Genomic DNA, 13,678 nt, shown 5'->3' on the forward strand with positions numbered 1-13,678 from the left:
TCCTAACTGGATTTAGTCAAAGTTTCTTATGAGAAAAAAATAAATCAAGTCCATTTGGACTGAGTTGACTCCACTGACAACCCACAGCTTTGTTGGGTTCTTTACATGTCAATGAAAAGACAGCACTAAAATGCAAGAGCCACCCTAGAAAAAAATTCAACATCAAGGCCTGCTGATAGCCCCTCTTTGCCATGCTAAACAACCTCTGAGAAGAGATCTCTAAGTCTGGTGTTTGTTGATACACAAAATGATAAATTAGTGGGGGTTCCAGAAATGCATTTACAAGTGTCCAAGAATTTTATTTCTTGGGTATGAATTCTGCAAGCCAAGGACCTCACTGCATTCCACACGCGGTAGAGTCTGAGAAGCCTGAAAGGGTTCAGCTTTCACTGTGGACTTTCTGTGCTGCAGACAGGACAACCTGAGCCCTGGGTCACGTCATGCTCTACCCATTGGTCTGGCTGGAGCTGAGCTATCTGCACTACACACCAGCAAACAGGAGTTCCTGCTACACACATTTCTTAGGATTTTGTTCTTTATTAATTCTTTTAACTGATATGCAAGGGATCTGGGGTTGAAACAAACCTGAGAAATTTCTTCTTGCTCATTTTATGACACTACCTAATTAATTCAGAGTTCTGCACATCAGAGAAAGAGGATCAACCCCTTCTCACTTTTAGTGTTTCCTCTAATTCTATAATTCTATTACAAAGCAAGAGGAAATATCTAGACAAATAAGAAAGGAAGAAGAGTAAAAATGTCACTATTAGTTTGTATGGAAACTGTATCGATTGGTAAATAAGAAATTACTGATTTCATTAGTCCATTTTAAATGCCATATTAATTTTAAAACAAAACAAAGTATGGTAAATCAAATAATCATAGAATTCCTGGCTGACCTTTCACAAGAAGTATTCAAAGAAGGATTTTTCAAATACTGTTTAAACCGGAGTTCAAAAGCCTGTCCTATGGTACTTATGACGTCTTGGGCCATTCCATTGCGGCATTCCAGTATGTGGCAGGCTGCAAGAGGACATACCAAAAAATTACAATAAATTTTCAGTAAGAGAAGATTTTATAAAGTTGAAATACTTCCAGAACATGAACTGGTAAATAAAAGGAAGTAGGTTTCCAAGTTTTCTGCAGCTCTGAAATCGCATACTTCGTATTTTATATGCGTCAAAGAGAAGAAACACTCTCATTTTACAATGAAATACTTCAAAACACTTATAAATTCCAGTCTTAAGGCAGGTATTTGGGGCTCACACTTTAATAAAGGCAGACTGATCTTGACTAATAATGTGATTCATGTTCCGTGCTAGCTCTAGAATTCAATACAAAAGATGATTTTAGGGCAACAACCTGACAAGACGACGTGTGACGCCTTGTCTTTGCATGGTACTCTACAGATGGCTGAAAACGAAATAACTTTCTAAATGCACCCCTCACAAATGGGGGGTGAGCTACTGATGAAGACAGGGGCTTCAGACTACCCTTTCCTCTAGCCATCCCTTTGCCCTGTCATTGCTACTTGAAATCAGTGATGGTGTGGTAATCCCTGTCTTTGAAATCCGACTAAAGAACTATCTCCAATAAACACCAAATCAAGATTTCGTGAAGGCTGATATTATCAAAGGATATTAACATTTTTATAGATACTTTCTCTACAAAGCTGTTACTAGAAAGGGCTAGCTATCACTAGCAAATTAAAGAATTAACTTGTGGAGGGGGCAGCTGACAGAACATCACAGGTTAATCAGCAAATCTCCTACTGCTAAGTAAAAACCAGAGCTTGTGTTCAGGGGACCATAAATTAATCTCCCCATCACATGGAATGTCGGTTGCCTTGATGAGAGTATGGTATTGTGCTCAGGGCCTTAATATACGACTGAACTAAATTTGAAGTTTCCTAAGGATGACTTAAAATCATAAAGATTACTTAAGATACGGTAATGTTTCATGAGAAGATTTTCAAAAATACATTGGTCTGTATAGGCTGAAGAATTGAGGAATGAGGGAAAAGCTTGATAATTGTTCAATATATACAAGAATGTTGTAAAAACTGTCAGCTATTTTCTGAGAACAGGAAAGGCTTAAGTAGGTACCTAGGGAATTAGATTAAATAAAGAGGAAGCTGTGAAACAGGACTGTGGGAACAATATGGAACATTTTACTAAAAGGGATACACACCTGAGGAAAGGAGGATACCTATTGTGATGAAGGCATGTTTTTAGGCTCTGAGTAGTCTTGAGAAGGATTTTATATTTATTTAAAGTAAAATAAAATTCAATTAAGCCCTGGTGCCTCAGATGGTAAAGAATCGGCCTGTAATGCAGGAGGCCCAAGTTCAATCCCTGGGTCAGGAAGATCCCCTGGAGAAGGAAATGGCAACCCACTCCAGTATTCTTGCCTGGAGAATCCCATGGACGGAGGAACCTAGTAGGCTACAGTCCATGGGGTCGCAAAGAGTCAGACACAACTGAGCAACTGACACTTTCACAAAATTCATTCACGCCTACCTGGATTTGCAGAGCCTATAACAGTAGCTTATGGTAGAACCTACAATGGTTTCCTAGCGTTATGCTGATAATCAACTCAAGGAATATCAGACAATTCTCATTTCAGAATTAGCTGGACATTCACTTAAGGAATTTATGTCTCTGAACTTTTGGAAGGGAGGTGTGTGTGTGTGTGTGTAGGCAGGGGATGGTATTACTAAATCAAATGATGCTAAAATATCAAATCTCCAAAAGGGTTATTGATCACTTCTTGTAAGGTTGCCCCTTTCAAGAAGCAACCTGGATCTTGAAATAGACTTAGGAGCTAATTACAGTTTTGAAAACCCAATTAACAATGTCTATAAATTAACAGCCTTCTTACCAAAGGAAAATGTTTGGTCTATTTTCAGATTGCCATTGTATATTGCCCCCTTTTTTTCTCTACACTAGCGTCACACAGTGACTAAGGCACTGAAGGTGTTTTAAAAGTATGTGTTGAATGAATTAACGCTGATTTCTCTGACTCACACCCATAACTCTGCTGTGAGAAATCATCAGTTCTACTGAAGTGAGACTGGCAATGGGCCCCTATCACGGGGAAGGTTTCATGACTACTGAGTGGTACAAATGACCGCTTGGGTCATTTGTGGAAGTGGTCTCCTCCTTCCTGGTTAGGTTTCACATCCTTAAACCTATAAAGTGCCCTTGGACATGGGTCCTTTGGTTGAACCCCAAACTAGCTGTGTTACACTACGGTAAAAAAAAAGGTAACTCACTTGAATTATTTTTTTCATCTCATAAATTCCCGGTCCAATTAAAAATGAAGTCAAGGCCAGAAATAAAACCAATATTGTAAAGCAATCATCAACAATTAAAAACAAATATTTTTAAGAATCAAAATGGAAAAAATTTATTTAATTTTCTCAGGATAAACAAGATGTCTTGAGATAAAGATGGAAAAGATAGTGGGAGAGGTGGGAAATTCAACTGTAAATAAATAGATAAATAAGAAAAACCAAAGTTTACCTCCCATGAGAGGGATGAGAAAACAATAATGGCTGAAAGAACTCTGTGATAAGATGCAGGTCCCAGCTCAACGGCCAATATTACCACAGTCTATGTGAAAAATGTATGCTACACCCAGGCCCTCACCTGACAAGACAGGGCTTGCATGATCTCTGAAGTCCCCTTCTGCTTTACAGAAATCCTGTCCTCCCTTGATTATAGTACTTTAAACTCTCCGAGGAACAGGGCAAGGCACGTGGGCATACAGGAATGAATGAATGACCCAAACCCACCAACCGTCCTCTACCACTTCTCATGTACTACCAAAACGTTTTATTTCTCTCAACTTTTCTGATTCTGATACTTGAGGCTTTGGTCCTTTTCCTGGGCTGATGTTTACCAACATGATTTTCTACTTTCCTTTGGATAACCGTGTTACTGTCATATTACTCTTTAAAGATTAAACAGAAAGAGAAGAAAAAACAGCGGTGCCTATCTCCAGGAAAAGAACGGCTGGACACGATGCCTGACCCTGTGCAAGTTTCCATTGCAGCCTCACCACTTTCAGGAGCACACACATTGTGGCAGTGCTTTTGTTGCCACTTATATGCTGCTCTGTGAAAATGCTCTTTGTTCTTTTTTAGGGTGGTCATGACCTAGACAGGAATGGGTTTTGAATCACATACAAACATACCCAATTCCCACTGCTAGACCCATCTCCAAAAACTCAGATAAGCACCAGCTTGGTCAAGAATTTCTTAATCTTTAGCTAATGAGAAGGAAGAAAAACAAGCATAGAGAAAATCCCAATTCTCCCCAAAACAATTTGACTTTCCAGTGATGTGGGGGCATCTGAGCTTTGACCTCCATGTCTGAATTAGACACAGACTTGGGTTCTTTTCATTGTGAAATGAAAAGAATGTTCTGTCTGTGAACAGATCTACAATTCTATTCTTGAGTATCAGGTACTCTATTAAGTAGGATGTAAAAGAATCTTGGATTCATATTCTTCTTTTTCATTTGGTTTCCTACCTGGATAGTCATGGACAAGAGGCTGAGAACAATTCTTACAGAATAACAGACCCTTCTTTAATGCTTTATGCTTAAATAGACCAGTTTTGCTTTTGTTGTTCATTTGCTTTTGGTTTTTATGGGAAAACTAGAAATTGGAGAAGAAAATGGCAACCCACTCTAGTGTTCTTGCCTGGAGAATCCCAGGGACGGGGGAACCTGGTGGGCTGCTGTCTATGGGCTCACACAAAGTTGGACACGATGGAAGTGACTTAGCAGCAGCAGAAATTCAAAGGTGCGGCTTCTCAGATCACCCACCAGATGGTGCTATGGGGCCGAAGCATAGAGTCTACCAGCCCCAGTCTGAAGCAACTAGCGAGCTGTCAGACCACAGTTTATCAATGTCACCAAGACAGTAGCACATATATTTCAGAGCCATAAACATAAACATACATAACTGGGTTAATTTAAATTGGTTTTACAGGGTTCTTTTTGTGTTTTTGTTTTTTGCTTTCTTTACAGAATCAGGACCACGACATGCCTGTATCCAGGTAGTCCAGGCAAATCAGGACCTCTTCACAGACTAGATTCAGAGAAGATACTCAAACTGTCCTGCACGGCACACATTTAAAGTAAGAAGTGAAGCAATTCTTCATTTACATCAGTTACAGGGGTAAGCTGTATTGGTCACCAGGTAAACTCAGAACACTCTTACTTAATAACATTAATTGCTGCATGGTAGAACAGCCTGTGGATTCATTTAAATAATTTGCTCTCAGACTCTTTGTGCCCCTAGGGAATGCAGCCCGCCAGACTCCTCTGTCCATGGGATTCTACAGGCAAGAATACTGGAAGGTTACTGTGCCCTCTTCCAGGGGATCCTCTGGGCCCAGAGACTGAACTCACATCTCCTGCATCTCCTGCACTGCAGGCGGGTTCTCTACTGCTGAGCCACCAGTGATCTTTACTGCTTAATCTTTGTACGTGTCTCATTTCCTTAGAAGTGAAATTGCTGATTCAAAACTGTTTACACAGGCTTCACTGATGGTTCAGGAGTAAAGAATCTGCCTTCCAATGCAGCAGACACCGGTTCGATCCCTGATCTGGAAAGATCCCACAAGCTGCGGAGCAACTACGCCTGTGCACCACAACTACTGAGCCTGTGCTCTAGAGCCAGGGAGCCACAACCCCTGAGTGCACATGCTGCAAATACTGAAGTCCGAGCATGCTAGAGCCCATGCTCTGCAACAAGAGATGCCTCCACAAGGAGCAGCCCGCACACCCCAACGAAGAGCAGCCCCAACTTGAGGCAACTCGAGCAAAGCCTGCATGCAGCAACGAAGACCTAGCACAGCCAGAAATAAAGTTATTTTTTAAAACTGTTTACACTTTTTAAAGTTTTGATACAAATTTTCAGTATGCTTTCTGAAACATTTGGATCTACACTCCTACCAGAAGTGTTCAGGAGATACTACAACTCCAAATCACGCTTTACCTTTTTATAAAATACTAATATGATACATATTTACAATTTGTGTTTCTTTGCTTGCTAGTAAGTTTTTTGCTTTTCTTTTATGTTTCTTGGTGCCTGGTAACCTTTTGTGTGTGCTCCAGACCTGAAGTTGGTCCAGGTGCTTACTGGCTGGGTGAGTTTTTAAAACTACCTTTTCAATCCCAGAGCCTGCTTCTTTAAAAAAGCAGTAACATTAATATCTACTTCATAGGACTGTTGTGAGGATGAAAAAAGACCATGCAGAAAGTATTCCTGACAATGCCTAGCATGTGGTGAGCACAAAATATACGATAACTTTTTTTTTGTTCTTCTCTATTGGATTGTTTTTCCTATTTGTAAAAATGCCTGTTTTTTTTTACTGGCAAGCCACTTCAAATCACTCAGGACAATAATAATAATAATAGCTATCATTTATTGCATACTTATAATGACCCAGGCATTGAGATATGTGCATTGAATATAATATAAGTCCTCGAGATGACCTGATTTCTATTTCTTTATCAATGCTCTTATCTAAATAGCTCCCAAGAACTATTACTTCACAATTTTGTCCAGACTGTCCCTTCTCCTGCCCATGTAGTTTAGAGCATCATCAGCCCTGCCCAGGACCAGTGAGATGTCCTCCAAACTGAACTCCGCAATTCCAAACCACTTTCCTGCCCTCAATATCACCTTTACAGAGGCAAAGGCCAGAAAAGTTACCATATTACAATTTTAGTAGAATGGCAGAAACCAGAATAACTCTTTATAAAGCTCAAAATCTTCAACAGCCCCCAGTAACCTTTTGGTTGGCATTCTAAGCCTTGACAGTGTTTCTTCCCTTTCAGCCATGGCTCCTCTACTTCTACTCTTGGCTTTCTTTGCAACCCACCTTTACCCACCACCCAAACCCACAGCCCTAAGCTCTCGCTCCACTTGTGCCTTTATTCACTTTCTGCACAAAGCCTACCCGAGCACCTGGCAGGCTCCAGGCACTGTTCCCATGCTCCCTCTTCTCCTGCACATTGAACACGCTCCGTTTCTCTCCCCCATGATGATGAGCCCATGGTGGCCAGACAGCATTTTTCTTCTACAACAATTACCTCAGCCTCCTGTGTCTTAGTATGTAATTAATAATTAGTTGTGGACTCAAGAGCTGTGGCAGTGCCTCTGTGCAGAAATTAAAGTCCAGAGGCACAGGTGAGGGGAAAGGATTTAACACTTGGGTGTGCAAATAGTGGGTATGCCATAAACGGAATGGCTTCTCGCAGAGAAGGTACACAAGAGAAGGGGCCAGGGGACAAGAGAAGGAGCAGAATGTGATGAGGAGACACTAACATTTTTGCCTAAGAAAATCACATTATGTTTCTAAATCATCTAGCTGTCAGACAGACATGTTTCCCTAAGAAGACAGAAAGATGAGAAGACAGGAAACAGTGCTTTCTCGGTATTATCTGTTACTCCTCTCAACAATGTTAGCAAGTAGATGTTATTACTACCTAGAGGGGGTGGGATGAGGGGAGGGGAGGAAGGTTCAAGAGGGAGGTAATGTAAAGCTATTTTCCCCCAATTAGAAATAATTTTTTCACATAAAAAAAGAAAGAAACTGAAGTTTAGGATGGACAGAGGAACCTAGTGAGCTAAATCCATGCGGTCACAAAGAGTCGGATACAAGTTAGTGACTAAACAACAACTTCAGGGAAGCTCAGGCTTGATTAAAAGAGGTTGCTCTTCTGGTATCCTTTGTTATGTTCCATCCCAGTTCCCCTTCCTTCACTAGCTCCTGTCTCTCCCATCTACTCTTTGAGCAATATCCATTCTTTATTATGTAACTTAGAGTCTATTTTAAAGGAGTATCACAGTATTTAAAACCCGTTCTTCCGATTTCATCGAGCCACGCTCCCTTGGGCCACATTTCCTGAGCATCTACGCTGTGCTGGGTACTGTGCCAGCAGGTGGTCCTCACAATTTCACTTCTGACAATCATGATAGTTTCCAAATGGACCTGCCCTCTCCCTGAATCCATCTACTGCACCCTGCTGCCAAATGAACCTTCCTAAATCTCTGCTTTGTAAACTGCTTTTTCCACCCATCTGCTCATAAGATTGTCTCTACTTATTAGCTCTCTCCTATCTGCCCTCTAGATGTCCTTTTTTGACTTTTTCCCCCTTCATACACAATCTGCATCCTATTAGGTGTGTTTATTCACCTGCTCCCCAGTATTTGTTGTTGTTGATTAGTTGCTAAGTTGTGTCCAACTCTTTTGTGACTCCATGGACTGTAGCCTGCAACCTCTGTCCAAGGGATTTCCCAGGCAAGTATACTGAAGTAGTGGGAGTAGACTGCCATTTCCTTCTCCAAGGCATCTTCCCAGGGATTGAACCTGCATTTCTTGCTTTGGCAGGCAGATTCTTTACCACTGAGCCACCAGGGAAGCCCTGCTCCCCAGTATGCCACATGCATTTTTGCCTCATGTTTTTATAGCTCTTTGAATTTCCAAATTTCACTCCATACATACTTAATGAATGTTTGGGGGCAAACTCCACCCTGAGGTGATAAAGGGTACTGCTCAAATAATAGGCTCTAGTTAAGGAGCTCAACATTCAGAAAACGAAGATCATGGCATCTGGTCCCATCACTTCATGGGAAATAGATGGGGAAACAATGGAAACAGTGTCAGACTTTGTTTTTTGGGACTCCAAAATCACTGCAGATGGTGATTGCAGCCATGAAATTAAAAGACCCTTACTCCTTGGAAGGAAAGTTATGACCAACCTAGATAGTATATTCAAAAGCAGAGATATTACTTGGCCAACAAAGGTCTATCTAGTCAAGGCTATGGTTTTTCCAGTGGTCATCTTTGGATGTGAGAGTTGGACTGTGAAGAAAGCTGAGCACCGAAGAATTGATGCTTTTGAACTGTGGTGTTGGAGAAGACTCTTGAGAGTCCCTTGGACTGCAAGGAGATCCAACCAGTCCATTCTGAAGGAGATCAGCCCTGGGTGTTCTTTGGAAGGAATGATGCTAAAGCTGAAACTCCAATACTTTGGCCACCTCATGTGAAGAGCTGACTCATTGGAAAAGACTCTGATGCTGGGAGGGATTGGGGGCAGGAGGAGAAGGGAAAGACAGAGGATGAGATGGCTGGATGGCGTCACCAACTCGATGGACATGAGTTTGAATGAACTCCAGGAGTTGGTGATGGACAGGGAGGCCTGGTGTGCTGTGGTTCATGGGGTCACAAAGAATCGGACACAACTGAGCGACTGAACTAAACTGAAGGAGGGGAGGCAACCTAACACTAGTCCCTAAACTGAGTCTGAATATCCCAGAGTCAGGGATGAGAAGCAACACTCATCATGTCTGTCTACAGTCTCAGTGGCCTAACTTTAGGCCCTTGACACAAAATGTGGCTGGCAGGTGAGTTTCTTAGGCAATCTTACTAAATTCTGGGATGAGACAACTCATCAATTCACTCTTCCATTCACTCTGTCATTGAACAAAAATAGTTACTGATCATCACTACAGGCAAGGCATTGTGATGAGTGCTTGGGAAACAACAGTAATAGAAACAAGTTCCTGCCCTCCAGTAGCTTTTAGTACAAAGGACAGACACTAAACACATAAACAAGTGAGTAACTAAAATAATTAAAATGTAGTATAAGTGTCAATAGAAGAGAAACAAAGTTATAACCCAGCAGAGTGGCATATACTACTGGAGACAGTAGATGCTATCAGTCAAAGAAGGTCTTTTGAAGAAGAGACATTAAAACTGCGATCTAAAAGATGAAAAAAAGCCAGACACTCAGAGTAGCATGCCAGGCTCTTAAATAGCAAGGCACAGGCTTAACACCTATAAACACACACGTGCACACACACGTGCCAAGGCAACTACAGGCCCATGACCTCAGATTTGGGTCTTGTGTGCAATTCATTTGTCCACTGGGGATGTAGCAGCCAGCCCATCTATCCTTACTGAAACAGCTTCCCTTTCATTTATACAAATAGATGGTAAGACTTTTGGTTGAAGGGATTTAAATCCCAGCTATAATTTTTTCTCCTTTGCTCTGCTGGCAGGACTATTTATTTCAAACACATATTTACATAATATTTCTAGACCCCCAATACACTCTAGCGATACTCATCACTTTACATATTGAAAACAATTGCTCGTTACTTTCAAAAGCTGGTATATACCAACTCTTAGGAAAATCTAGAAGTTGCTTTCCATACCTCGTTGATTAACTGGATCTTTAGCTACGTAGGCAACATAGTCTGTAGTATCCTATAAAAAAGGGAAAATGATTGCATTTAAAATGAACAGACTGTACTGGTGAAAGATAAAAGAGTACATTTAGGGTATGATAGTCAGGCAAACACTGATACTAAGGTTTCTGTTTAAAGAGCAAAGGAAAGCGTCCTAGGAGGAAACATAACCAAATACATAATATATACTTAGCAACTGTAGAGTCTACATTCTCTGCCCCTTGGGGAGAGAATCTGAAAATTACAAATTTAGAGGCAGACAATATCACTAAGAATAAAAGAGAATGTAGGTAGGGACTGTGTTAGGACCAAATATTCTTTTAAAATGGTTAGGAACTATTACTCTCCTGTGTTGAAAGTTGAAATACCAGGGGTTATGTAACCACCAAGTTCATGTCATAAACTAGGACATTACACCATGATTTCCCAGTTGTCCAAACAGATACCATGTAGATCAGAAAATAAGCTGATTAAAGAGACATGGTTTTGTGGTGGTTAGCTTGCTTTTATGCAGTGCAACTTAAGGAATAATATAGTAAAAATAAAAGGCATTTATTTGATCAACATATAGAAAGAAGAGATCATTTTTGAAATAGAGAACCCACGAAAATCCTAAGGAATTCCAAAAGATGTGCTTCAAACTCGTGGTACCCAGAGCAGGAGACAACACAGGGGAGGGGGAGAGGAGGCACTAACTCTAGGGTTTAAACAGGCTTAGGGGTGTATTGTATAACACAGGGAATACAGCCAATATTTTATAATAACTGTAAATGAAATTTACCTTTAATAACGGTATAAAAATAAAGACACTTAAAAAGAAGATATAACAGCACCATTTCAACTTATGTTTAAAAAAGAGAGATGTGTTGCTGGCTTTGTAAAAACAAACAAAAAGCTACTTGGTAATTTTGACTTTTATTGAAAACGGTATGCTGATGAATGATAAGATTTTAATAATTAAAGATGCTTTTTGTTATCTCAGTTCTCAGAAAAAAATACACACAATGCCATTTGCAGATTAGAAGTATGACTCTCTAGAGGGAAGATGAAATCAACCGGCAGGAAATAAAAGTCCATGTTTGTAATACCCTCAAGGACAATCACTTAATAACCCACAATGAATCATACAGGAAACGGATCTCAGGGTCAGTATAACTTGTCTTCAGTCATTTTAGAAAATAACATATACCTAAGTAAATCTCTCTTATACAAAAAGACAAAAAATTTGAAATATTTTATATATAAATAAGGTCGTGCCAATGAGCTTTATATTATACAAATTTAGAAGCAAAGACACAATTGTGGGGGCTTGGCTGCCCATTTTAAAGTTGAAGAGGTGGTATGATGCTTGCAAAGTTGTCTGCTGTCTTAGTTGATGGGAAAGAGGTCTCAAGAATGCATTGTGAGCATGAGAAAATTAAATACACTTCTTGTATTTCCAGGCCTCAGTTTCCTCATGTTCAAAAGAATCTCTTAAAATTCCATAACTGTAAATATTTGGGAGAATTTAAAGAATGTTAAAAGCACAAACAATGGGAGGAAATATAAGAAGTATATTTAATTTTCTCATACTCATAATGCATTCTTGAGATGGAGAAAGTATATACAGATACAAAAGCATTACCAAGAACTGTCTTCAGGGCTGACTGAAGGGAGACAAGTAAATTGTTTTTGAGAAGGCAGTAAAAGTGAGGGTGAGCAAGGTTAAGAGGTGAGAAGGAACACCCAGTATTTTTGAAACTTTGGAGGGAATCTGGTAGGAAGAAGGTACCACATTAGGTCATGGAGACTTTTAGCTTCCAAACCCCTGGACTCAATTAGCCGTGAAGCTGTAAATTATCTCAGACAGTGTCCTAAGAAAGTATAGACATGTATTAGCAATACTGGGGACAGTTATCTCTTATCACTCTGTGCCAGGCACTATGCTAGCAGTTTATATGCACCATTTCACTTAATTCTCACGACACTTTGAGGCAAGGGGGATCATTTCCCATTTTACAGAAGAGGACCCTGAAACTTGAGGGAGTGTAAGTAACTCAAGTCACTTGACTCCAGAGCCTGGCACTCCACCATATTGCCTTCCTGACCTGAGGGTAAAACTTCACTTGGGGGAACCTCTAATGCCAAGGCTCTGGTCACCCCAGTTTTCTATGTAAAATCAGCAGATTTTCTTTCCACCTGTAGAAAACACAGAGGTGCCACTCAATTCAGCAGGTACAAACTTTCCCACAGTAGCTACAAATTCTTTACTATCTTTGGTAGCAACAGTGCTTTGGCTGGTTTAAAGAACTAAAGGCACATAAAGACAGTCTAAAAAGAATCAGGATCCTGGAGAACTACGATAGACGCCGTGCAGGGCATGTCTAGGGTAAATGAGGATTTTCATACCAATTTTTAAATGATAGCGATGTTTAAAACTTGAAAAGGGAAATTTAAGGCAAACGGCAACAATTATTTTTCCCACTGCTCTTACAGAACTCATTACTTTACACTGCTTTACAAAAGTGTTCAAGTTCCTTCATGGATGGTCGAGTTATAGAGGGTTAGGAAGAGAAGTGACAGTGCTGGCCTTTTCAGGCTGGAAGTTGACGCTCTCTGCTACCAAACATATCCCTTGGTGTCGCTGTTGAGGTCAGATTACAAGGTTGGATGGAGGGTGGATAGAGAGGAACTGTGGATAGTTATATGCAGATTTTTGACTGGGTGTAAGATCAGGAGAAGGCAATGGTATCCCTTTCCAGTACTCTTGCCTGGAAAATCCCATGGATGGAGGAGCCTGGTGGGCTGTGGTCCGTGGGGTCGCTAAGAGTCGGACACGACTGAGCAACTTCACTTTCACTTTTCACTTTCATGCACTGGAGAAGGAAATGGCAACCCACTCCAGTGTTCTTGCCTGGAGAATCCCAGGGATGGGGGAGCCTGGTGGACTGCCGTCTATGGGGTCGCACAGAGTCAGACACAACTGAAGCGACTTAGCAGCAGCAGCAAGATCAGGTAAAATCCCTGCACATTTGTAGGTTCAAGAAAAATGCCATAATGTCACAGAGAAGCAAAATCCTGCTCTTGCTCCCTTGGTTTAAACAGATGTGTTTCTTGGTCGGTCATAGGCTTCCTTGCTTCAATGCCCATCTCCTTTTGCTCTGATCTAGAAATGATGTAGTTGGAGGTCCGGGAATGACCCTCTACTCTGCAGAGAACGCTTGGAGGGAAGAGCACCGACTCAGACCTGCACAATTCATGACAATTGAGCATCACGTGGCCTCTTGGTTGGAACAATAGGTTTTCTCTCCCCAGCTCAACATTCCCTGCATGAGTTTCTGAAAACTTAGTTGCTCATTTTGGATTAGACTTAGTTGCCTTGGCTGCTGGCCAGAATGGCAAACAGGCTTCCCCTCATGTGCCAAAT

The 13,678-nt window shown here is 40.9% G+C and overlaps 1 protein-coding gene across 2 annotated transcripts in view; it reads right to left on the reverse strand.

Annotated features, from left to right (window-relative positions):
• SHC4 (SHC adaptor protein 4) overlaps positions 1 to 13,678 on the reverse strand; it is a 131,260-nt gene that overhangs the window by 27,081 nt on the left and 90,501 nt on the right. For both annotated transcript variants that reach the window (XM_005685801.3, XM_013967152.2), the window contains exons 6-7: positions 10,240 to 10,291; positions 900 to 1,023 (exon numbers count right to left, since the gene is read on the reverse strand). In XM_005685801.3, the coding sequence (XP_005685858.2) occupies positions 900 to 1,023; positions 10,240 to 10,291 (176 nt within the window). The remainder of the gene's footprint in view (positions 1 to 899; positions 1,024 to 10,239; positions 10,292 to 13,678) is intronic.

This window comes from Capra hircus, chromosome 10, assembly GCF_001704415.2.
Source record: "Capra hircus breed San Clemente chromosome 10, ASM170441v1, whole genome shotgun sequence".
In the NCBI taxonomy this organism is placed as follows: Eukaryota; Metazoa; Chordata; class Mammalia; order Artiodactyla; family Bovidae; genus Capra; species Capra hircus.